We start from the raw sequence: 25,298 nt of genomic DNA on the forward strand, positions 1-25,298 counted from the left end.
TCCCGAGTAGCTGAGACTACAGGTGCCCGCCACCTCGCCCGGCTAGTTTTTGTATTTTTTTAGTAGAGACGGGGTTTCACCGTGTTAGCCAGGATGGTCTCGATCTCCTGACCTCGTGATCCGCCCGTCTCGGCCTCCCAAAGTGCTGGGATTACAGGCTTGAGCCACCGCGCCCGGCCGGAATTCTTCTTTAACTGGAGTGTTATGGGATATAGTAATGTTGAAATAAAGTCTGGATCTGTCTTTTATGATTAATAACAATTTGTTCCTTCCATGAGGCATTAATCCCATATTATGGTCTCTGTATATTTAGTTGGAACATCTGTTCTCAGGGTAGATTGTGCTAATTCTAGAAATCTAAAGCAATTGTTTTTAACATATGATACATGGAAGTTTTTTAGCTGGTATATGGGCTTTTCTTAATAGTTACTAAGATTTTGGAAGCACATTTGTTACAGTAACAATACTGTGATATATCAATGACATATTAATCTTCCAAATAAAGGTAAGGTTTTGATGTCTGACATGTATCTTTAGTAGGGTTATCGGTGCAGTGTGAGAAACTGTGAACCACTTCATGTAGAGAAGCTGTTGAGGGTTTTGAGACTTCTGACATGTTGTCATCTCTAGGTGGGTTCTAATCAAATCTGAACTGGATTCTTTTATGCCTTCTCTACTACCATGAGATGATTAGAAACTGATGCAGTCTTGGAACTGATTCCTTTAGCCAAAGTTTCATTCCTGGTGGAATGGGCTGCAGATGGCTTTAGGCATGTTTCATCTGACTGAGGACTTTGCTATTTGGTGGTATTGATAGTATTCATCAGATGGTCACACTGCCTAATGCTCTTGAGTGATTCATGGTTAATAGCTTAACCATGGTTTGTAGTGAAATGTAGCATCCTGCTACATTGTATGAGGAGAAGGAAATTTGGTGTGTGTTTTATTAGTCCTTACCACAGGAGGTTTATTTATTTATATTAAATTTTTTAAGGACCTGGAATGAGGAAAATCCAGGATGTTCTTTTTCTTCAGCAAGACAAATTAGGACTTTTCTTTTTGTAGTGAAACAAACTATGGTTAAGCTGTTAAAGTGAAGCCTCAGTACCTAACATATAGGAGTTACTCAATACATATTTGTTAACCCTAATTTTTATAATACTTTTCAATGTAAATTTATCTAAATGACATAGAGAAGTTAAGTGATATATTCAAGTTCAGATAGCAAACTGGTAGCAGAGACTAGACTTTTCTTGACTCTTAAGTTTGTTTTTCACATTTTTCTCTAACACATGAACTTTTTGAAAGGTAACATTTTCTTAAACTTCTACTAACTCTATTTACACTGTAGTCCACTAAAGTGGGAGAGCAGTGACTGATGAAACATTTTGATTTTCCAGTTAGGTAAAAATGGCTGTAATGGTTAAGTGGAGTAGGTTATATGATAGGTATTATGTTTGACCAGAGGGAATGGTTGAGTCAAAGCCCAAATGAGAGCATGTAAAGAGGTATTCACTTAGAAGTGAAAAGGTAGTGTGTTCATTAGCCCTAAAAGAAAATTTTTTTTTTCTTTTTTTCATATATGGTCAGCCATTGTATTTTTTCCTGCCAAACCAATGTACATTGGTGAATCTAAAATTTACTGTTTAGTTCTATTTTTCAAATTTATTAAACAAGGTATTTCAGAGATAGTGCCAACATAGCATTCTGCTACATTGTATGAGAAGAAGGAAATTTGTTGTGTGCTGTATTAGTCCTTACCACAGGAGGTTTATTTATGTATGTATGTATATATTTTTAAGGACCTGGAATGAAGAAAATCCAGTATGTTCTTTTTCTTCAGTGAGACAAATTAGGACTTTTCTTTTTGACTGATTACTTCAGTCTTATTTATTGCTTCATGGATACAGCTCAATAAATTTTCACCACTAGAAAAATAACTGTGAAGAAGCTCTTTTAGGAACTGAAAAGTGTTTCAATCCAAAGATACAGCCTCTTATATGTAATGGCATTCTAGCTCCTAATCTGCTTCTAAGCATTTATTGCTAAACCTATTGCTCTAATGCGTTGCAAGGGAAATACAGATGTCAAGAACCAAAGTCTTTCTTCCATTACTTAAAACCATTCATTTTCTGAGGAGAGTGTTGCAAGGGAAATACAGATGTCAAGAACCAAAGTCTTTCTTCCATTACTTAAAACCATTCGTTTTCTGAGGAGAGTCAGTGACAATCCTTGCTATATATTTTTTTCTTTCTTTTCTCAGTTGTAAGAGACAGAACTTTCACTGCCTCACAGGTCTCTATGATATAAACGTTGCATTTCAACTGATTAGACTGCCTCACGGTAAAGTAAGGCACTCTCTAATTGTATTAAGGATTTTTATTTAGGGGGAAAACAGTAGAATTCTTTATTGATAAGTAACTTTTTACTATTTAGTGAGATTTTTGATACAATTTTATCTTTATTTTTAGTTAGCTCGAAGATTTTAACCTGATATGCCTTCTCTGTTTTATTTAACTTTTTTCAGTTGCAGCTCTCCATTTCAGAAAAAACTTTATGATTTTTTACAATACTAAAAATATACAAGGTTGTTCTTTAGAGGGTGTCCGAGTCCATTTTTTCCTGCTATAACAGAATACTGGAGACTGAGTAATTTATAGAGAATAGAAATTTATTCTCTCACAGTTCTGGAGGATGGAAAATCTAAGATCAAGGCACTGGCATCTGATGAGGGTCTCCTTGCTGCGCTCTCACATGGTGGAAGGCAGAAGGGCCGAAAGGGAGTGAATGCTGTCCTTATGTGGCAGAGAAGCAGGAGAGAGAACCCACTCCTACAAGTCCTTTTTATAGCAACATTGAGATTTTTGATACAATTTTATCTTTATTTTTAGTTAGCTCTAAGATTTTAACCTGATATCTCATTCATGCAAGCTCTGCCCTCATGACTTCTAAACACCTCCCCACAGGCTCCAGCTTTCAACACTGTATTGGGGATTAAGTTCCCACACATGAATTTTGGAGGGAATAAAAATGTTCAAACTATAGTGGAGGGTTACTTATAACAGTGAGAACTTGGAACGACTTAAATATTTATAGTGAAAATTTTAAAGCACATTTTGTTGTCATCATAAAATAGAATATTTTTCAGCTACTACATATTGTTTTTTTTTTTTTTTTTTTTTTGAGACGGAGTCTGGCTCTGTTACCCGGGCTGGAGTGCAGTGGCCGGATCTCAGCTCACTGTAAGCTCCGCCTCCTGGATTCCCGCCATTCTCTTGCCTCAGCCTCCGGAGTAGCTGGGACTACAGGCGCCCGCCACCTCGCCCGGCTAGTTTTTTGTATTTTTTTAGTAGAGACGGGGTTTCACCGTGTTAGCCAGGATGGTTTCGATCTACTGACCTCGTGATCCGCCCGTCTCGGCCTCCCAAAGTGCTGGGATTACAGGCTTGAGCCACCGCGCCCGGCCTACATATTGTTAATATAGATTTCTGTTTATTGATAGGAAAAGATATTCATGACATAATGAGCAACAAAAGGTTACAATGGCATATGTTGTGAGATTTCACATATATAAAGTTGTATTTGTAAATCTCTGTGTGTATATATATAATATAGACAGATGTTAAGAAGGTATTCCCTCAAATGTTAATAATGATGAACTTTGGTGTTGGAATTTTGGAAAAGTTTTACTTTTTTCTGTATTTCCTGTATGTTTGTGTGTTCTCTATGGTTTGGTTACTTGTTAAAGGAAAAAGAACATTTGTCCATATATTCTTTATTTTTGTATCTTATAGATTTCAAAACATCCTCTCATTTAAGAGAAGGAAAGCTTGACTATTGTTTAATAGTTTTGGGATTTTATAACCTATACTTTATCATTATTTGTGTTTTATAGGATATATCAAAATTATTGCAGGAACTATTGATAAGACATTAATTCATTCCACTAGACATTTTAAACTTACTCAATTGGACATGTTTTTAAAAAGATATAGAGTTGATTTGGCCTAACTTAGAGTTCTACTTAGAATAGATTGCTGAGGGGTGTATTAAATAATTTATTGTGGTATTCCTGATATTTTATGATTAGTAAAATAAATTGGCTTTAAATGCAGTCATAATTATTATTTTCCTTGGATTAAGTTGTTTTCATTACTCTTTATATTTATTTCAAATGAAGTAGCATAAAAAATTTGAGTGAATGCCATTGATTAGAAAATGGCTTTCAGTTTGCGATTCTAAGACTCAAGGTTCAGTGAAAACAGCAATAAGGTCTAAGAACTATTGTTAGCATTTCAAAAAGCCTGACAAAAATTTTACGTTGATCACAGTGAGGCTGCATCAGCTAACTGGAAGGCTAAGTGTATTGGCTTTGGCAGGAATTTTATTGCCTTAAGGTGATAAAATTGATTATCTCTCTATGTAGTAGTTGTTTAATGTTGAGCAACATGCTGATCAAAATATTTGATTTGTCATGTTAATGTTGAGTGATTTAAAGAAGAGGAAGGCAGTTTGGAAGACAAGTGGATTTCAGAACCTGGGTGCAAATGTAATATAAATGATAACTGGTAGTGGTAAATTTGGGAACTACTAATATTAGTAATAGAAATTGGTTTGCTTTGAATAATTAGCACTTGTCTCTTGACTAAATCTGTATTAATTTTTTTTGGCGCAGGGTATTTTAAGCTTGGAATATTGTGTGGGTATTATTGGTGGCAAACCTAAACAGTCATATTACTTTGCTGGATTTCAAGGTTAGTGATTTAGTAAAATATATTTCTTCATTATTTTCTTTTAAAAATCAGAAAGTTAATATGAGATCATCTGGAAACAGGATGATTAACAGAGCAAAGAGAGTACCTTATACATTCATCAGTCCTACTATAGCCACTCATTTGTCATTTGGTCCACAACATAATTAGATTCTGTAAAATGTATGTTTAATTTCTGTTATTGCATAAACAAGGCATAATTTATTGGTTGCACTAAACTTCAGAAGACATTGCTGCCACATTCTGGCAGTTGCTATTTACATATTTACTTTTTACCAGTTTTAGTGGTGCAAGTTGATGATAAAATGACAAGCAATATGTTCTTCCTGTCAAGATAAAGAAGTGCAATACATTTTTCATATGCAAACTGTAGAATATAATTGTGTGTTTGTGAAAGTAATTTTATCACCAAAAATTAAATGACAGTCTCATCACTTTATAAAAATTCTGCTTATACAAGCATATTTGATTATGCAAAAGTTAATCTATCCTGTGCAAACCTATGTTTCAGTCAATGAGTATCAGTCTGGCAAGCTGTTACTCCCAGATTTTTTTCAGCTATTCTACATAGAAATTGGATTGTAAGCGGTGTAATAATAAGGTGTTTTTTGAATTACTTGTCTTCTGTTTTGTCCTTGTAGATGACAGTTTGATTTACATGGATCCTCATTACTGCCAGTCTTTTGTAGATGTCAGCATAAAGGATTTCCCTCTTGAGGTACTATGGATAAAGAGCTGATACTGTTTTCTTACCATATGAAGTAAACTAATTATTTAGAGATATGCTAGGTAGCTGTACTTTTATAGTATTATAACTGCTGGTTAATAATCAATATTTTACTGATTTATAGAACCATAATTAACACAGTGGTCAAAGGTTAAGTACTTTGTTGCTGAATTTTAATTTATGATATACTTTTTTCTTCATTTATCTTTGTCTCTAACTTGTTAGAAACCCTGGCCGTACTAAAATAAATGATCAAGTCTCCAAGTAATTTTGTGTAGAGACAGCTAAACAGTGTTGAAGAATTTAAAATGTTAGGCCTATTTAAAAAAAAAGAAAAATAGAAGGGGATAGACAGGTTAGAGTAACAAAGCGACTTAATGAGATTATCTGCTAAATTATTTTGCTTTGAGTACAGTAATTAAATCTTAGCCTTTAGTTGGAAGTTTTCAAGAGCTTAGTTGGGTTTCTAATTTTTTTTTTTTTTAGTTTTTATTTCTTAACCTCTTCTTTTCCTTTATATAGGTCATTTTGTGATCCAGTATTTTTTCAGAAAAATTTGAGGGTACATAAATGAAACATGTAATTATTACATGGTTTTGATTGTTTTCCCAGTTGGTGCTTTTACAGACTAAAGTAATTTTACAGAATAAAATAATTTAAATCACTTGAGTGTCATGGATCACTAATTTTCAAGGACTCAATGAGTTGCAAATGTAGTTGAATACTTTGTTTCAGTAATTGCTTGCTAGTTAATATTAACACCTAATAGTATTTAAGAGGTAGAATGTTGAAAATAGATAAACCTCAAGGTTAAAATCTGGTTCAGAAAGATACATTATAAAACATTTTGGCATCCTTTGTAAACTATTACTTCAATTAAAGTATAAGCATCTGGAGGCCAGACATCAGGTCTATTTTGTTCTTTTTTTTTTTTTTTTAAGATGGAGTCTCGCTCTGTGGCCCAGGCTGGAGTGCAGTGGCCGGATCTCAGCTCACTGCAAGCTCCGCCTCCCGGGTTTACGCCATTCTCCTGACTCAGCCTCCCGAGTAGCTGGGACTACAGGCGCCCGCCACCTCGCCCGGCTAGCTTTTTGTATTCTTTAGTAGAGACGGGGTTTCACCGTGTTAGCCAGGATGGTCTTGATCTCCTGACCTCGTGATCCACCCGTCTCGGCCTCCCAGAGTGCTGGGATTACAGGCTTGAGCCACCGCGCCCGGCCTATTTTGTTCTTTCATAGTATCTTGCACCTTAATAAATATTTGCTAGTTGACTGATTGATACTGGGGAAGGCACTACAGAATAATTGTGCCGTATGAACTACATTGTACTTCTCTTTCTGCCTTGTGGTCTTGTAGCACTGATTCTTGTGTCCAAGTTACATTTCCAGTAGATCACTGCCAAATTGACTCCTTATAAACAGTAGATACTTGAGATTTAGATGAAAATTGTTCTTAATATTTTAGTATTACCTAAATAAGCAAATTAAAAGATTATTGGTCTGATTATTTTGGCCAATAGAGAGAAATTATCCATCTGATATTTTGAGAGACTGCAAAGATACCAAGCAAATGTATATCCTGGCTATGTGTATACAATCAAAATTAGAAAGGCTTCAACTCATTATTGGGAGACTGTTGCAACACTCCAGGAGGGACTTATTAATAATAAAGGTTTGAAGTAGGCTAGTGAATAGTGAAAATGGAAAGGAATACTTGCTTTTAAGATTTTACTGTGTAAGATAAAATTTGTTAAAATTGACTTCTTAAATGCACAGAAATATTTCTTATATATTGGGACACTTATAGAATGGGTTTATAGATGTTATATTTTTGAGATTCTGGTAGAATATCTTAATCTATGTGGAAAATTCCTGTTAAAAATTTTTATTTTTTTGCAATGAAGGGATTTATTTTAGTTAGTAGCATCACTTGTTTTCCTATGAAAGTATAATATAAAAATTATATCAAGTTGTAGAGGAATAAAATTTCACTTTTTGCTTTTAATCATCTTTTAAGTTTATAATACACCAATTGAAGGTGTTTTAACTACCCTGTATTACTAACCATCCTCGCTTCGCTATACTGCTTGTATATTTATAGCTAGTGAAATTTTGTAGTTGATTAATATAAAAAATTATATGCATATTCTAAAACCACAATTATACTTCAGTTATTAAAATCATTTTAGTAGGGAACTTTTTGGATCAGTATTTTTTTTTGGTTAATAGATGGAGAAATTGAAATCTTAAATCATCCATTGATTCCACATAAATAATTGCTGGTAGTCTTTTGATATTTTGAGTGCTCTAAATCTAATAGATTGTGAAATTTTAAGGAAGTGGGATGATATGAGAATATTTGAGATTGAAGAAGAGATTTAAACAGATTGCATCTTTTGTTGCTCTTATAGTGTTGAATTTCTACATTTCTAGAATTGAACTCTTAACATTTTGAAACCAAGTCAGACTAACTCATTTCTTTCTTTTTTAATGAGCATTTTCTAGGTGCAAGGGATTGTCCTAAACTCTTGAGTCCTTTGTTGAATTCTTCTTCTCTGTGGTTCCAAGTGTTTTGATTATATACATTTCTATTAATGTTTAATTCTTGTGACATTTTCTTCTGAAATAAATTAGTATATACTATTGAATTTCTATACTAACCTTTAAGAGACTCTTCCTCATTTTTAGCTGTCTTCACTGAGTTTTTAACACATTGTGAAGTGAGCATCAGCAGTTATATTTGGATCCTAAGTCTAGTAGTGAAGATATGCCAGGGATATCTTTGGTTAGGAGTGAGGAATGGAGGCACATGGTTCAGTGTGAGGGCACATTATAATGTAGAAACTCACACTGTAATTTTCAAACAGAAAATGAGGTTCAGAGGAGCAGCATGAACAACCTTAAACAAAAGTCATCAAAGAGCAACTTGAAATTAGAAGGGAATGAGAAGAGACCCCAAATGGGCTTTGGCAGTGAGGGTATGTAAGAAAAGCTTTATTAATAGACATGTTAGTTTGTTCTGATTACTGGGTCCCCAATTCCAAATGTCAGATTTTAGGAGGTTCATACAGTGGTAACTGTTTTAATCTATCTTAGGAAATTCAGAAATAGTGGCAGTAAAGCTATTAGAAATATGTATGTGGGCATCTAGATTGGATGAGTGAATTCATCAGTGAAAGATAATACCCTTTATGAATTACACATGTGAACTGCAATTAGTAGTAGGTTTTTTTGTGTTGTTTTTTGGGTGGAGGATAGGGTTTTGCTCTGTTACCACTCAGGTTGGAGTGTAGTGTGTAATCACAGCCCACTGTGGCCTTGACCTTCTGGGCTTCAGCAATCTCCCCACCTTAGCCGCTCAAGTAGTTGGGACCACAGGTGCGTGCCACCATACCTGGTTAATTATCAGTAGGTACTTTTTAGTAAGGGTATTTTCTAATTAACTGTCTTAGGAAACTTCATCTGAATCACCAAAATAGCATAGCTGTACCTATAAGCATATGTTTCAGTGTTGTTTTTGTATGTTTAGGTAATTAGACTTCACTATTCTAAACAATAAGCTTAGAATAGTGCCTGTCATTTTGTAGATGCCTAATAACTATTACAGCAATTGGTAAATAATGTATCAAAAATTGAAATAAATGGGAATTGATTCTCCCTGGCCAGTATTTCCAGAATCACTGTTACAGAAGTGTATCTAGTGAATACTCCTTAAAGTGCGTTTGTCAAGTAGATGCTACTCCTCTTACCACTGAATTTTAAAAATTAAAAAAAAATCTTAAGTGCATAGCTCAAAAATTATCATGAAGTGAACATAGCCCTGAATCAGGAAAATATTTGCAAGTTTAACTTGTTCTGCAATAGACAACAATTGCGAATAGTAAATTCATGTTGGTTGGCCTTAGAATCTTCTTGGGTGAACAAAATGATATGAATAGCCAGGCATGATGGCTCCTGCCTGTAATCCCTCCACTTTGGGAGGCCAAGGTGGGTGGATCACCTAAGGTCAGGAGTTTGAGACCAGCCTGGCCAACATGATGAAACCCCATCTCTACTAAAAATACAAAAAAAATTAGCCCGTCGTGGTGGCACGTGCCTGTAATCCCAGCTACTCGAGAGGCTGAGGCAGAGGAATTGCTTGAACCTCGGAGGCGGAGGTTGCAGTGAGCAGAGATTGCACCACTGCACTCCAGCCTGGGCGACAAGAGTGAAACTTCATCTCAAAGAAAAAAAAAAAAAGTTTAAATGATATAAAATGCCTCTGTTGTATGAGTCCTAGTGCTCATGCAGCAATACCCAATAGCAGTTTCAGTGATCAGAGATTTCTATCTGTGCTTTTGTGAATATTTTAAAAGTTCTTTGTAGATATTAAAACAACCATGAATAACAATTTAGTATTTGTTATTATCTATGATGATTGTAGTCAGTACAGTGAGATAGTAATAAGACTATGCTGGTTTAGTATTATTGGTTCCTACATGAAACGCCTTTTAAAATTTAAAAAGTTTTGTTTTCTAGAGATGGCGTTTTGTTCTGTCACCCAGTGCAGATGGAGTGCAGTGCACCACCATAGTTCACTGGCGCCTCAAACTCCTGGGCTTACGCGATTCTCCCACCTAAGCCTCCCAAGTAGCTGGGACTATAGGTGAACGCCACCACACCTGGCTACTTAAAAATTTTTTTAGAGATAGAGTCCTGCTATGATGCACAAGCTGGTCTCAAACCTCTGTACTCAAGCAATCCTCCCACCTCAACCTCCTGAGTTTCTGGGCACAGGCATGAGCCTTACTCAAGTTCTTACACGAAAACTTTTTACCAGTGCTTTACTATAATATAGGATACCCTTGTAGATGAGTTCAAAAATATATTATTAGACCATGTACAAGCTTTTGGCCCTCCTTATCCCCAACTGGAAAAAAAGTTAAGAAGCATTCCTTGTTATTGTCTTTGGAATGAGCTGGGGAAATGGTTATTTGTAGACACTGTGTATGTAGAATAATTTCTTACAAATATGACTTAGAACTATGGTGTATACCCTAATATACTCATTCTTCTGTAAATTGTTAACTAACAAGTTTGTTTAGCTTTTCTGTGCTTTTCTAGATCTGTTTTAAATATTTCTTTGCAAATATAACAGGTGGATCAATGTTAGAAAAAGTCCAACTAAGATTATACTTGTATTGACTAGTGCCATGGAGGTTCCAGTCTAGCTAGGTTGAATCTCAGTGTGTAAAGTAAGTTAGCTAAGCATTTTGCAGAAGTCATAGTTTTGAAAACTCATTTTTTGGCCTATATTAACTGACATATTATTGGATTTGAATCTCATATGCAATTGAACTTTTCATTGGGAAAAAAGCAGCTTGAATGTATATATTTTGCATATCTTTTGGTGATGATATGGGATACAAATTGGGTCACTAGGATGTACAGGGAGAGAGTGACTTTAATTGATTTCACCATGAACATAACAAATATGACAACTTGTTTTTCTACATTTTAATAGATAGCATGAAATTAAAAATCCCTTAGTTTTAGGCATTGAATGTAGAGAAATTATAACTTTATGAGCGCAAATCCAGCTCCCCTCCTCTCCCTTACCCCCACCCCTCCCCCACCCCTCCGTTCCCCCCTACTCCCCTGCCCTCCCCTGCTTCTCCTCCTCCCCCTTCCCCTCCCCTCCCCTTAATGAAGATAGAATCTTGCCCTATGACCCAGGCTGAAGTGTAGTGGCATGATCATGTCTTACTGCAGCTTCAAAACTTCTGGGCTCAAGCAGTCCTCCTGCCTCAGCCTCCTGAATAGCTGGGATTGTACATGGGAGCCATAGCACCCAGCTCCTAGATTATTTCTTAATTGAGCTTGTTCTTTAATTCAAATATTTCCCACACTTGTCTCCCATCTGCCCAGTTCTCTCCCTTTCCCACAAACTTGTTAATTTTTGTATATCCTTAGTTTATTTATATAAATATGAATATATCATCTTACGTTCTTTTTAACACAAACTTATTTTTTCTACATACAGAAAAAGACTTGGTCACATCAGTGATTTTTAAGGACAGGCAAAGCATTTAAGCATTAAAACATTTTTTTAAACATAGTACTAAGGTGTGATTGTGAAGAACATAAAGATTGCAATGATTACTTTTATATTCTGCCCTTTTTCTACTTTTGTATTCCCTAAAGATGCCAAACTCTAGCCAAATCCATTAGCAAGACAGTAGAGAAACTAGGGCAGCCTCCCCAGCCCATTTATATCTGTGGCACTGTGTCTGTTGGAGAAAAGTGAACTAAAGAGACAAAAGGACTGATGAGAAAGAGAGCAAGGACCATCATGGAATGGTTTCACCTGTTCCAGCCTGTTGGCTGAGAAGAAACAAGAATTAAAGCACACTCAAAGAGAAAGTTGAAAAATATGCAGTTATGTACTGATTGTGTGAATTGCTAAACCCCTCAAGTTAACCTGTTTTTATGTCAATATAGAACATTTACCTGAATCTGTATATTTGTTTAAAAAGTCTTGATGTCCTTGTTAAAAGGTTAATAAACATTACCCAAAATCTCCAACAAAACAGACTTAACTGCATTTTAATAGAAATGACTAACTCGATTCCAAGCCTTGTACTAGGCTGTGCATATCTTTTTCGCGTTTTCAAGTGTTAGAAATGCATACCACTTTTGACACGCTTCCTTTCTTTTGCAGAATGGCACTAATGTCACAAAAGGTTGAAATTTGGTGAATTAAATATATACAAAAGTTGGCTCTTGTGTTTTATAGTTTTGCAGAGTGGGGAGGACCATCTGCATAGGATGAACTAAAACACCATTTGAAAATCATGTTTATAGTGATGAGAAAAAGCTAGATAGAAAATTTTAAATAATAGTTTTATATAAACTTGTCTATCAAATAAAGATAAATTAATCCTAAAGAACTTTAAAAATTACAGACATTCCACTGCCCTTCTCCCAAAAAGATGTCGTTTCGAAAAATGGATCCCAGCTGTACAATAGGATTTTATTGTCGAAATGTTCAGGACTTCGAACGAGCTTCTGAAGAAATCACCAAGGTACCTTTATTTAAAGTATTGTATTTGTAAATGACCTAATTTTATTAGAGACAGACTGTCAGAAGGTAAAAACCTGTAAATTATGATATTTTTAAAAATTTCCTCTTGAATGTTAATATCATTAGGAGTATTGTGAACTGAAAAAAAAAAGCTATTTGAGGAATCTTAGCGTTTGAGGCAAATGAAATAAACTAGTGACCAGTTGAAAGTAGTGATTGGTCCACTAGGTGGCACTGTTGAAATAAAAATCCTTTTGCAAACTGTAGCCCTGTGCAAGCAATTAGGTTATATTCTATTTGAAGAAGATTTTAAAAGGGCAATCCCTTAGGGGTAGGAAAAAAATTAATGAAGTATTTGATCAAGCCAAATTGTGCATTATTTCTTGTTAGTCCAAGTGCTTCTTTGATTTTTTTAAAAAGAGAAATGGTATTTTTGGATTTCTCAGAACTGCTATATCAAATGAGCTGTGTTTTTACCTTCCAATAAGCTTGTCTAATCTGATCTATTCTACTTACAGGATCTTTGAAAGAGGTTTATTTAACTTCTTCTCATTACATTTATACTTCTACATTTTTTTGGTCCTTGAGTACTGCTAAAACATTTATGGAACCTTAATAGCTCTCTATATTTAGTACTTTAGAAAATAAAAAAAGACTACTTTTTAAAGAAGTAAGCATACTTAGATAGCTCTCTTTATTTGTATCAATAGTTAGGCTATCATTTTATGGTAAGTAAGACCAATACTAGTTATTTTTGGGAATTCTTTTTTTTTTTTTAAGACCGAGTTTCGTTCTTGTTGCCCAGGCTGGAGTGTAATGGCGCGATCTCGGCTCACCGCCACCCCTGCCTCCCAGGTTCAAGCAACTCTCTTGCCTCAGCCTCCTGAGTATCTGGGATTACAAGCATGTGCCACCATGCCTGGCCAATTTTGTATATTTAGTAGAGACGCGGTTTCTCCATGTTGGTCAGGCTGGTCTCGAACTCCTGACTTCAGAATTCTTAACTGGAGCTTATGTATAATAGTAACTTATTACTGCTTTATTTCCAGTTAATTTTATTCAGGAAAGTGGACATAGTGAGTTGAAATTTTGTTTTTACAATGTAAAAGTGGAATGATAAATAAAATGTTTCATATAAGCTAGATTTAGTTTACTTGACCTGCCATATGAAAGAGGAAATTTAACAGGAATATGACAGAAAAGTGAATGAGGAAAGGAGCAAATGAGATATGTGGGAACCATTCCATAGTCTTCATTTCTCACAGTTGTTCTCTTTTCATTCTCCTTTTTCAACATGGAAGGCCAGGTGAACATAACAAAATACATATTTTTCATCTTTCCTCCTATTACTGGAAATTAGTATATGCATTTGTATATTTTAATTTGACAGTTCTTTGTCTTTACAAAGTATCATGTGTATGCTAAAGTATACAAATACAGGTGATATTGTGATATTTATTGATGTTGATGAACATTTTCCATTAAAAAGTCCCATTTCTCTGTTTCTATTCATTTATTTTCTATCTGGACTAAAATAAATATGTTTAAAACAGTAAAGCAGTTGACTCCTAGAATAGAAACAAACCAGATTATTATTAGCAAATAAAAAAAAAACAAAATTAATGAGTTGTGTGTTGATATTTTCTAATTAAAGACAGTTATGGTTTTTACATTGGAAAAATACTTAGAAATTATTACTCTTGAGCATCAGAATAATATGCATTAAGGTAAAGAGAAATTATATTGAAATGTCTTTTGGAAGTACTGAGAATTGTGTAAGAATCAATTAACTTTGCTGTAATCATACTGTTCTTCTTAAGTGAGTAGCTTTTTGTAGCAGTATCCAAAACTCACCATGTCAGTTAATAACACAGTCAGTTTCTTTTGCCTGGAAGGTTATAAGTTAAGCACTTGCCTTTTTTTCTTAAAAACTGAATTGGGCAGTTTTAGTTCGACCAGTTTTTTTTAACCTTTAAAAATTAAATTAACTTAAAATTATTTGTTTCTATGTAAGATATATATTTTCAGTTTTCTTATTTTGAAAATGAAGCTGTTAGTCTAGAGTCTCATGTTTAATTCGTAATACCCTGTGAATGAATAACTCCTTATGCTATATGATTTTAAAATATTAATAAAAATTGTTAAACTGATTCAGTGTTTAGCAGAATTCAGTCTAGCAAGTATCTGCATAACTATCATATACAGAGCATAAAATGACCAGGATACAATCTCTGCTTTAGAACAAGGTGTAAAGCTTCCATCCTCAAGTAACATTTATACTTCAGTAGCGGGAATAAGACAAGTAGACATATATTACATTGAATATGATAAGCATCCATATGGAAATAGAAATAAATTGATAGAGGAAAGAAGAGGGTTGAAACGAGAGAGATGTCACATCTAAGTCAAAGTACTTTATTGTGATGGTCATATTTAAGAAGGGTTTTAATGTATAGGCTTAATTTCTGCTGGCTTAGGGAAAGAGAGGGGTTACTTCAAGCTGAGGAAATACCAAGAGGAAAAGTATAGAAGGAAAGTGGAGAGTTTGTCTAGAGAATGGCAAGTAGTCCAACTTGGTAGGTGCCAAGGCTTCATATTAGGCAGGGTTTCTGCTTCTGACTGCCTGAATCAGAATCCCTAAAGGTGTGGCCTGAGAGTCTCCATTTCTGACAAGCCTCCCACACAATCTTGTGTGCCAAATTTGAGAACCACTTGCATAAGACAGGGCATCCCAAGATGTGACACTTGTTTTTAGGTGGCACTAGGACAAACATTTTAATACTTATATTAACTGGCATATTAAATATGATTTATTGATTTGTACAAGGCTATTTAAGTTAAAAATGATGAAAAGAAAAATATTAATCATGATAGAGATGGCTACATAACAAAAATAGTGAAAGAGGTATATAAGTCTCTGAGTTTTGGGAAACACTGCTATAGGAAATACTGAAGGAAGTGGCTAGAAAAGTAGATTAGAATAATACCATGGAGAGTCTTGAATGAAGGCTGAAGAAGTTGTACTTTAGTAATATGTTGATTTTGTTAAATTAATTTTAAAATTTCAGGCATACGGAAATATAGAGAATAATATAATAAATACCCATGTATTACCATTGAGCTTAAGAAAATTACATATATAATTAATAAGTGTGTTTTCATCCACCAATCTTATTCCTTTTCTTCCTTCCCAGTGGCAATCACTATCCTGAATTAGTGTATCATACCCATACTTTATATATCCATAAACAATATTATTTTACATTTATTAAATTTTTTGTTAATATTTTTATATAAAGAGATATATATTCATCTGCAACATTTTTATTTAACAGTGACTTAGAGATTATTTATGTAACCGTACATGTTGGTCTAGCTTATTCATTTAAACAGCTGAATAGTGGTCCATTCTGTAATACACTCTTCTTATTTAAACTTACTTTCTTTGATGGTCATCTGGCTTGTTTCTGAGAACTTAAAACTCCTTGTTTTATTTGTTTAATTACAAATAATGTTTTAAATAATATTCTTGTACATATCTCTTTGTGCATGTATAATACTTTAAGCAGGGTTACATTAGATATACTAGATACATTACAGTGGAATTTCTGGGTCATAAGATAAGCGTATTTTTAGGTTTGCTGTATGTTGTTAAATACTCTCCAGAGTGATCATGCCAAGCAGTATATAAGAATTTCTTTAACATCCTTATTAACACTTGATATTGTCAAACTTTAAAATTTTAACCAATCTTGTGGATATGAATAGTACCTCTTTGTAGTTTTAATTTATATTTCCCAGATTGATACTAAGGTTGAACATTTAATCAAAGTTTATTGGCCCATTTGTTTCCTCTTTTGTGAATTTCCCATTCATTCTTTTTCTCTATTTTTCTATAGGGCTATTTGATATGAAGGAAATCTTTATAATTCTAGATACTTCTGCTTTGTTGGCTTTATGTGTTACAAATATATTCTCCTATGCCACTATTTTTACTTGTTAATTGTGTCTTTAATTTTAATATACTCAAATTAATAACACTTTTATGGCTTTTGAATTTTATATCAAAGAAATCTTTAATAAGCAAAAGTCATAAACATATTCTATACTCCTTCCAGAAGTTTTATGTTTCACATATAGAACTTGTATATGTTTTATTTTTTTTTTTGAGATGGAGTCTTGCTCAGTCACCCAGTGTGGAGTGCAGGGGTGTGATCTTGGTTCACTTCAACCTCCACCTCCCGGATTCAAGCAATTCTCCTGCCTTAGCCTCCCTAGAAGCTGGGATTACAGGCATGCACCACCACGCCCAGCTAATTTTTGTATTTTTAGTAGACACAGGGTTTCACCATGTGGACCAAGCTGGTCTTGAATTCCTGACCTCAGGTGATCCTCCTGCGTCAGCCTCCCAAAGTGCTGGAATTGCAAGTGTGAGCCACTGCGCCCAGTCTAGAACTTGTATATGTTTTAAAGTAGATATCTTTTTTTCCTCACATGGACAAATGGTTATTTTAGCATAATTTATCAAAGAGTCTGATTTTTCTTCGTTGATTTCAATGTCTTCTTCAAGGACCTAGATTAGTACAGAAGTTGTAGAATTAAAGAGGAAGGAAGTACTTTGAGAAAGTTTGTGAAGGTAAATCAGTAAGACAGCCACTTAGAAAGTGGCAAGGGAAAGAGAGAGCTCACTAACAAGTCTGTTTTACATCTAGGTGACCAGGAGAACAAATTAATAGAAAAAGTTCATTAATACGATCATTCATTTAGTCAGCAAATACTTGAGTGCTTTCATCCCTATGACTCCACCAGAATTCCTCTTCAAGGTCACTAATGACCCTACATTGCCAAGTCCATTGGTCGAAGCTCAGAGTTCATTCTACTTGTCATAACAGAAGCATTTGATATAGGTGAACATCCACTTCACCTTCCTACATCTTCTTCACATTGGCCTCCAGGACACCAAACTGTTTTGGTTTTTCTCATTCTTCACTGATTGCTCCTTCTTTAGTCTTCTTTGCCTGCTTTCTTCCCCAGCCTCTTAATGTTGGGGTAGCTTAGGGCTTAGCCTTTAGTTCTGATATCTTCTTTATCTTGATGATCTCATCCAGTCATATGGCTTTAAATATCAATTATAATCCAAGATCATATCTTTAGCCCAAAATTATTTTCCAAATTATAGATTATAATGTCCAGTTGCTATTCAGTGTCCCTTGTATGTCTGGCATACGCTTCCAAAATCAAATTCCTGATCTTCCTTCTGAATCCTGTTTCGCTTACAGTTTTCCTTATCTCATTTGATGGCAAATTTATCCACTGTCAGCTCAGGCCAACGCCTTGGATTATTCTTACTTCCCTTCTCTCTCTCACATCTCATAACAAATTGTAGATTCAAAGTATATCTAGAATCAGACCTCTTTTCACCACCTTCCCTACTGCTCTTGCAACACTGGTCTGAGACACTGTCGTTACTTTAGTGATCTCTTATGTAGTTTCCAAGCCTCACTTCCCTGCCTCTAGCTGGTTCTCAATTCAGCAGCCCCGTAATTCTTTCAAAACATAAGTCATACTGGGCAGGGGATGGTGGCTCACACCTGTAATCCCAGCACTTTGGGAGGTCGAGGTGGGCGGATCACCTGAGGTCAGGAGTTCAAGACCAGCCTGGCCAACATGGTGAAACTCCGTCTCTACTAAAAATGCAAAAATTAGCCAGGCATGGTGGTGTGTGCCTGTATTCCCAGCTACTCAGGAGGCTGAGGCATGAAAATAACTTGAACCCAGGAGGCGGAGGTTGCAGTGAGCCAAGATTGTGCCATTCCTCTCCAGCCTGGGCAACAGAGCGAGACTTTGTCTCAAAATAAAACAGAACAAAAAAAGCGTAAGTCATACTGAAGCATTGGGAATAAATAAAAAACAAACAGAAACTGTAAGTCAAAGCACTGACATATCCTAAAGCATCTAGAACAGTGCCTAGCTCATAGTAAGGGTCCATTTTGTTGAATGACTGTCTAGAGCTGGATATGCAGTGGTCAACAAGATAGTTGAGACTCCTGGCTTCATGAACTTACAGTCCAGTGGACATTAAACACACAAGTGTATAACAAAAGTTAAAAGTTTCATCAAGAAGAAAATACAGTGTCTTGAGGAAGAAAAATAGAAGAGACATAATTTAATTTGGGGAGTTCAAAAAATATTTAATAGTATGTATTCACTGCATTTTCTGTGAGGATCTTAACATGTCCATGAAACCTGCCCTATTTAGATCCACCACACAATGAGTAAAAAATCACCAGGAGAAGAGTAAGTGTCTTTCTAATCATAATGGACCTAATAGAGTTTCATGTCTTGCTTTAAGACTCTTGAAAGCCTTGAATTAGGAGTAGGTAAAGTGAACAATAGAGTTTGGCATGATGGGGAGAGCAGAATTTCAAGTCAGTTTAGTAGTATATTTTATTTCATTGAAATGGTCAACTGTGGAAATCCCTGTGGACAGGGAGGCGGATGGTCTAGGAGAGTTGAGAGTAGAAAATTTGAAGGTCAGATGAATATGATGAAATCAGGTTTAATGGAGTGCCTCCAAAACAACCATTCTTCTGTTCTTTGCCTTCTTCAGATTTCAGCATCTCTTTGGAATAGTTCTAGTTAACACTGTCTCTAATCTTCCTGTTAATAATCTTCCTCCCTACCTCCCCTCATGTCTGAGTAATTATGTTGTTGAAATATTTTACGTTCTTTTTTCTTTCCTATATCATTTTTAAATTACAGAAAGACATGTTATAAAAGTCTCCAATTGTGATGGTAGGTTGTCTATTTCTCCTTTAAGATCTTTTTTGTTTGTTTTATACATTTTGAGGCTTTGTTATTAGTTACATACAAACTTAGGACTGTTAAGTCTTCCTATTGAATTACAACTTTTAAATGTTCCTCTATCTCTTAGTAATATTTCTTACCTTAAATTCTGTTTTTGTACTTTGTGTCATCAAATACTTGAATCCTGTAGGATTTTAAATTCCACAAGGCATTGTGTTTTAAAGAGTCAGTATTACCCTTTCTGATGCCCTTCATTTTTTTTTCCTGTTTTTACTCTGCTTCCTTTTGGGATCATTTCACTTGTCTCTGAAGAACTTTATTATTTCTTTTAGTGCTGTTACCTGGTGATAAATTCTCTCAGCTTTTGTTTGAATACATCTTTATTATGCCTTCATTTAAAAATGGAAACAATAGCAAATTTATAGAAAAGTTGTAAATATAATACAAATAATTTTTTCCTGAACCATTTGAGAATAAATTGTTAGCATGATGCCCCATTACCCTAGAATAGTTGAGTGTGTACTTCTTACTAAGAAATAAGGACATTCTCCTACATAATCACAATATAACTATCAGAATCAGAAAAGTGGCATTGTACATTATCACCATTTAATTCCCCAAAAATTATTCAGGTTTCACCAGTTGTCCCAATAATGTCTATGTAGCAAAAAGATTGAGTTCACAATAATATGTTACATTTATGCATCTTAAATCTTCTTTAATCTGGAACAGTTAATCATCTTTTTTGATTTTCACATTATATTTTTTAAGATAACAGGATACATGTTTCTTAGTTTTTTACAGGACACTTTTGAAAATTTTGTAGATTGTCCTCTCAATTTGGGTTTGTCTGTACAGTTTCCTCATTAATTTCAGGTTATACATCTTTGCCAGATATATCACCAAAGTGATGCTATGTTTTTTTGACTGCTTCCTGGTGATTGGCGTGTGATTTTTATTGTCTCTTTATTGGTGATGCTAACTTTGACCCCTTGGTTAAAGTGATGTCTGCTGTCTGCCAGGTTCCAATCTGTCTTCGACATACCCAGTTGACCTCCACCTGGACATGCATACCTACTTTGCCTAGCCCCGTCTAGTGGCTTTAAAAATGAATTGTTTGGGAGGGGAAGGGAAGAGGAAGAACTTGCCTTTGTTGTTGAAGGATATTTTTACTGGATATAGAATTCCATGTTAGCAATTGTTTTCTTTCAGTATCTTAAAGATATTTATTCCATTATCACTGGCTTCTCTCATTTCTTAATAGACTTTGCCTCTCTAAGATTTTTATTTCTCAAGACTTAAATTGTCTTAATTGCTCTCAGATGCTTTCCAACAGTTGTTTTATCTATCATACTTTATCCTTTTTTTTTTTTTTTTTTTTTTGGAGACGGAGTCTCACTCTGGCCCCCAGGCTGGAGTGCAGTGGTGCGATCTTTGCTCACTACAACCTGTGCCTCCCAGATTCAAGTGATTCTCATGCCTCAGCCTCCTGAGTAGCTAGGATTACCGGTGCCTGCCACCATGCCCCACTAAGTTTTGTGTTTTTAGTACAGCTGGTCTTTCACCATGTTGGCTAGGCTGGTCTCGAACTCTTGACCTCAGGTAATCACCCACCTCAGCCTCCCAAAGTGCTGGGATTACAGGTGTGAGCCACTGCACCTGGCTGTACTTCATCCATTTCTTGTGGCGGTTCTTGGTGGTAGGGTTGATTTGATATAAGCTACTCCATTATGATGCTCCTAATTATTGTATTTATAAAATACTTGTTTTAGCTATTTTTTTAAGGTGTAAGATGTGACTATAAACTAAAAATATTTTTAAAATTTTGCCATGAGTACTATTTAGAGAGAGACATGAGATTAAGGTTGTATCTTCTATTCATCCAAAAAAATTATGGTACTGAAGTAAATTATAAAAGTAAAGTAAAATAACAAATGAAAAGAATTTGATTATTAAATAAATGACAACTCCATTTTCCTGGGTGCTTAGCCCAAAAACTGGATCCCTTTCTCTGTCTCACGAACCCCATGTCATACGCATCAGCAAATCCCATCATCTCTTCTTTAAAATGTACTTAGAATTTGATAATTTCTCACCACTCTCATTATTACCCTGGCCCATCTTCACATCTTCCTTGAAATTATTCCGGTAGCTCCCTAACTGATCTCCCTTGCTCTGTCCACAGTCTAGAAGCAACATAGCCGCCAGAGTGATTTTGTTTAGAGTGTAACTAAGATTATGTTAATTTTTTAAAGAATCTTACAGTAGCTTTCTAACTCAGAGTGAAAGCCCAAACTCTTACAAACCCACAAGGCTTTATGTAAATGGAATCTCTGCTTCTCCCTGCTGCCTCTTTGAGCTCATTCCCTATCATTCTTCCTTAACTCTCTTGAGTACAGGCACACTAGTCTCCTTGAAAATGATCAGTGCCCACCCCTGTTTCATGGGTTTTGTTTGTTTCCTGTGCCTGGCATTCTCTTCCTACAGATATTCTCATGGTTCTCTCCCTTCTTTCAGATCTTTACTCAAGTGTCACATTCTTAGGTCTTCCCTGGGCATCTTTTAAACATTTGGAATTCCCTTCCTTCATTGTTTTTTCTCCTTAGCACATATCACTATACACATATATGTATATATTCTGCTGTATCATATATATATACACATTCTGTTTAGTTATCTATCATCTGTTTATTCCACTGGAATGTCATCTCAACAAGGAAGGATTTTGTTGGTTTTGTTTATTTTTGTATCCCCAGTGCTTAGCACTGGCTATCACATTGTAGAAGGTCAGTAAATAATATTTGTTGAATGAAGAAATGAATTAAAGAGACTTTGTTATAAAGTTGTCTTACTTATAAGTTAGTAAAGAGGTCAGTGATTGAGTTATAGAAAATCTACAGTGTGTTTTTACCTAGTTCTTCTATTTTCCTTAAATTGCTGTGTATTTATCTTAAAACTGGAATAGTCCTTTTATTCAATGCACAACTCAAAATATGTTTTGTTCAAAAAATTAATTTTCATATTTATCAAAGTAGGACATACACTAACTTTAAAAATGGAAATTGCAATAAAAGGCTTATGCTGAAAATCAGGAGTCCCTTGCCATGTTACTTCCCACTCCACAGAATACCTCCTCAGAGATACTCACTTTTAACTAACTTTTAGCTATTTATTTAGAATTTTACCTCTGCATTTCTAAGAACAATAAGTCTTCCCTTAACATCATTGATAGGTTCTTGGAAACTGTGACTTTAAATGAAACGATATAAAATGGAACTGGTTTTACCATAGGATAATTGATATAAACAAGAGTTAAGTTCCTAAGACATAGTTCTTGTCACAGAAGCATCACCAAACTTACAAATAAACACTTAAATACTTCTAATATTAAACATTGAAATAAATATGAGCTGTACTTGTATTTAAGAAAGATTAAGGTATTTCACAGAGATGAGGGAACATTTTAAAAAAATAAATAGCTACAAAGAGAACTAAGGAAATGAGAAAAGGAATGGGAATACTAACTCCAAGAAAAACAAAGCTTCGAAAAAAAGAAATGTAAGATAATTGTTTATCTTACAGTTGTTGGTGGATCAGTGAGCGACAGCAGTTGTGGTGGTGGGTTAAATCAAGGAATAGTTTGCAAAGCGAAAATTGTAAGAAGCACCTCCTGCCACCACACAGTTCCATAGCAATTACAAATCTGGCAGGCTCACTGAGCGCTTTGTTGCCGCGTGTTTATTGTTAAGCATTTGTATGATTGTTGTATACCTTACACATTTTTATTTGGCAATAATTTGTATTCATTCATTCTCCAGCTGGCCTATTCAGTTCAGGTTGTAGGTGGCCGGAGACTATTCTGGAGGCTCAGGACGCAAGGTGGGAAGCTACCCGGCGTAAGGTATACTCACACACACCCCACTATTCTCCCAGACTGGATCAGTGCAGACACACCAGCTCACCTCATGTTTGGGATGTGAAAGGAAACCAGAGAACTTGGAATAACCTACTTACATAGGCATGAGGAGAATGTGCAGACTTCACACAGATGGCTGTGGCTGGGAATTGATTTTTTTTCTTCATGAACATTATAATCACACAACGTTGAATGAAATGACATTATTTGGGGACCTGCTGTAATGTGCTTATTCTGCAATTTCTTGAGTAGTCCATTGTAAACATTCTTTGTTATTTTTCAGTTACAGTACTTGAGGATTTAACGGTCTTCCCACACCCTTTCACGTTGTTTCTCTTCTCCCAGCCATACTCACAGTACAGTTATAAAACAGATTTTGGTTAGTCACTATTCAGTGTTCACATTACACGTCCATAATACTGTTTACTAATCACATAATGTGCTATGATTACATTTCTTTTTTCCTGTCCTTTGTATATCTTGGAATTAGTACTCCTTCCCCCTTTTTTCATATCCTTAGTTCTGTTTTTACCTATTTATTTTTTTTCTAAATGTTCAGTTGTATCTGTCAACTACCTAGCGGTAAGTTTTTCATAATTATAAACATAGGAAAAAATCTGGTTTTTTTTCTGGAGATTTGCTCATTTCTGTTTTCTGTTCACTCTCGTCTTAACTGTTCTCTAGGCCTGGTGCGGAGTGGTCAGTTTGGAACTTCCGGATGCCACTTTCCTGTATTTGATCTCCTATCTTCTGAATCTTTTAGTTTATTCCTTTCTCTTGCTGGAGCATATTTTGTAGTACCTTCCTATGGAAAACATGCATAGATGGTAAATTTTTTGAATTCCTGCATGTTGACCAGCTTTATCTTTTAATTTATTGATACTTTAATTGGATACAGAATTCTAAAATGAAAATAATTTTTCCCCTGAACTTTAGAAGCATTGTTCCACTCCCTTCTAGCATTTAGGGTTGTTAAGAAGTTAATGTCATTCTGCATTATTTTCCTCCAAATGAAGTTTTTTTTCTCTGAAAGTTTTTAGGTTAGAATCCCAGCTCTGTCACCTAATTGCTGTGTATCTTTAGTCACACTGCTTCCCTTCTTTGTGCATCAGCTTTCTCATGGAATGAAAATACTAATAGCTACCTTTCTCTGTAACATCACTATGAGGATTAAAGATTTAATAGGCTAGTGCTTGGTTTATAGTAGCACTAAAATATTAGCTATAATTATTACTGTTATTTTTATTTTTGATACAGGATCTTGCTGTGTTGCCCAGGCTGGAGTGCATTGGTGCAATCATAGCTCACTGCAGCCCCTACCTCGTGGGCTCAAGCCATCCTCCCACCTCAGCCTCCTTACTAGTTGGGGCCACAGGTGTGTACCACCACAACAGCTAATTTTTACGTTTTTTGTGGAGACAGGGTTTCACTATGTTGCCCTGGCTGGTCTTGCACTCCTGGGCTCACACAATCCTCCTGCCTTAGCTTCCCAAAGTTCTGGGATTACAGGCATGTGCCACTGTACCCAGCCAGCTACAGTTATTTATCCCTAATATCTTGAAGCTTCATTATGTGTCTTGGTTTGCATTCTTTGTCATTGATTGTCCTGCTTCCATTATGGGAAATTTCCTTGAAATTAAAAATAATTGTTTCTTCTCTTTGTTCTTATCTTCTGAAATCCTTATTCTACAGTTTGGATCTTCTGAATTGCTCCCTAATTTTTCTCTTTTTTCCTTCTGTTTCCCATGTCTTCATATTTTTGTCCTGGAAGATTCCCTCTGCTTTACCTTCTACCTATTCTATTGTTCTTAAATTTCAATTCGGATGCTTACATTTTTAGTTGTTATTGATTTTTTTTCTATTCTTTTTTCATGTAATTCTTTTCTTTTTTGTGGATGTAGTTTCTCTTTTCCCCTAGAAAATTAATTATAGTAATTTTGAAGTTTTCTTCTGTTTCTTTTGTTGTTTATGCTTCCTTCTGGACTCTTTCATGTTTTTGTTTGTTTGTTTTAGA

At 35.1% G+C, this 25,298-nt stretch overlaps 1 protein-coding gene across 8 annotated transcripts in view; it reads left to right on the forward strand.

The window, feature by feature from the left end:
- The window catches only part of ATG4C (autophagy related 4C cysteine peptidase), an 84,623-nt gene that overhangs the window by 47,793 nt on the left and 11,532 nt on the right, over nucleotides 1–25,298 (forward strand). For 6 of the 8 annotated variants that reach the window (XM_033225120.1, XM_033225117.1, XM_033225119.1 and 3 more), the window contains 3 exons: nucleotides 4,676–4,754; nucleotides 5,414–5,490; nucleotides 12,443–12,562. In XM_033225120.1, the coding sequence (XP_033081011.1) occupies nucleotides 4,676–4,754; nucleotides 5,414–5,490; nucleotides 12,443–12,562 (276 nt within the window). Of the gene's footprint in view, nucleotides 1–4,675; nucleotides 4,755–5,413; nucleotides 5,491–12,442; nucleotides 12,563–23,186; nucleotides 23,248–25,298 lie in introns of all 8 variants that reach the window. The other 2 variants (XM_033225123.1, XM_033225124.1) reach the window with 2 other exon arrangements.

Source organism: Trachypithecus francoisi, unplaced genomic scaffold (assembly GCF_009764315.1).
Source record: "Trachypithecus francoisi isolate TF-2019V2 unplaced genomic scaffold, Tfra_2.0 Lachesis_group12, whole genome shotgun sequence".
Lineage (NCBI taxonomy): Eukaryota > Metazoa > Chordata > Mammalia > Primates > Cercopithecidae > Trachypithecus > Trachypithecus francoisi.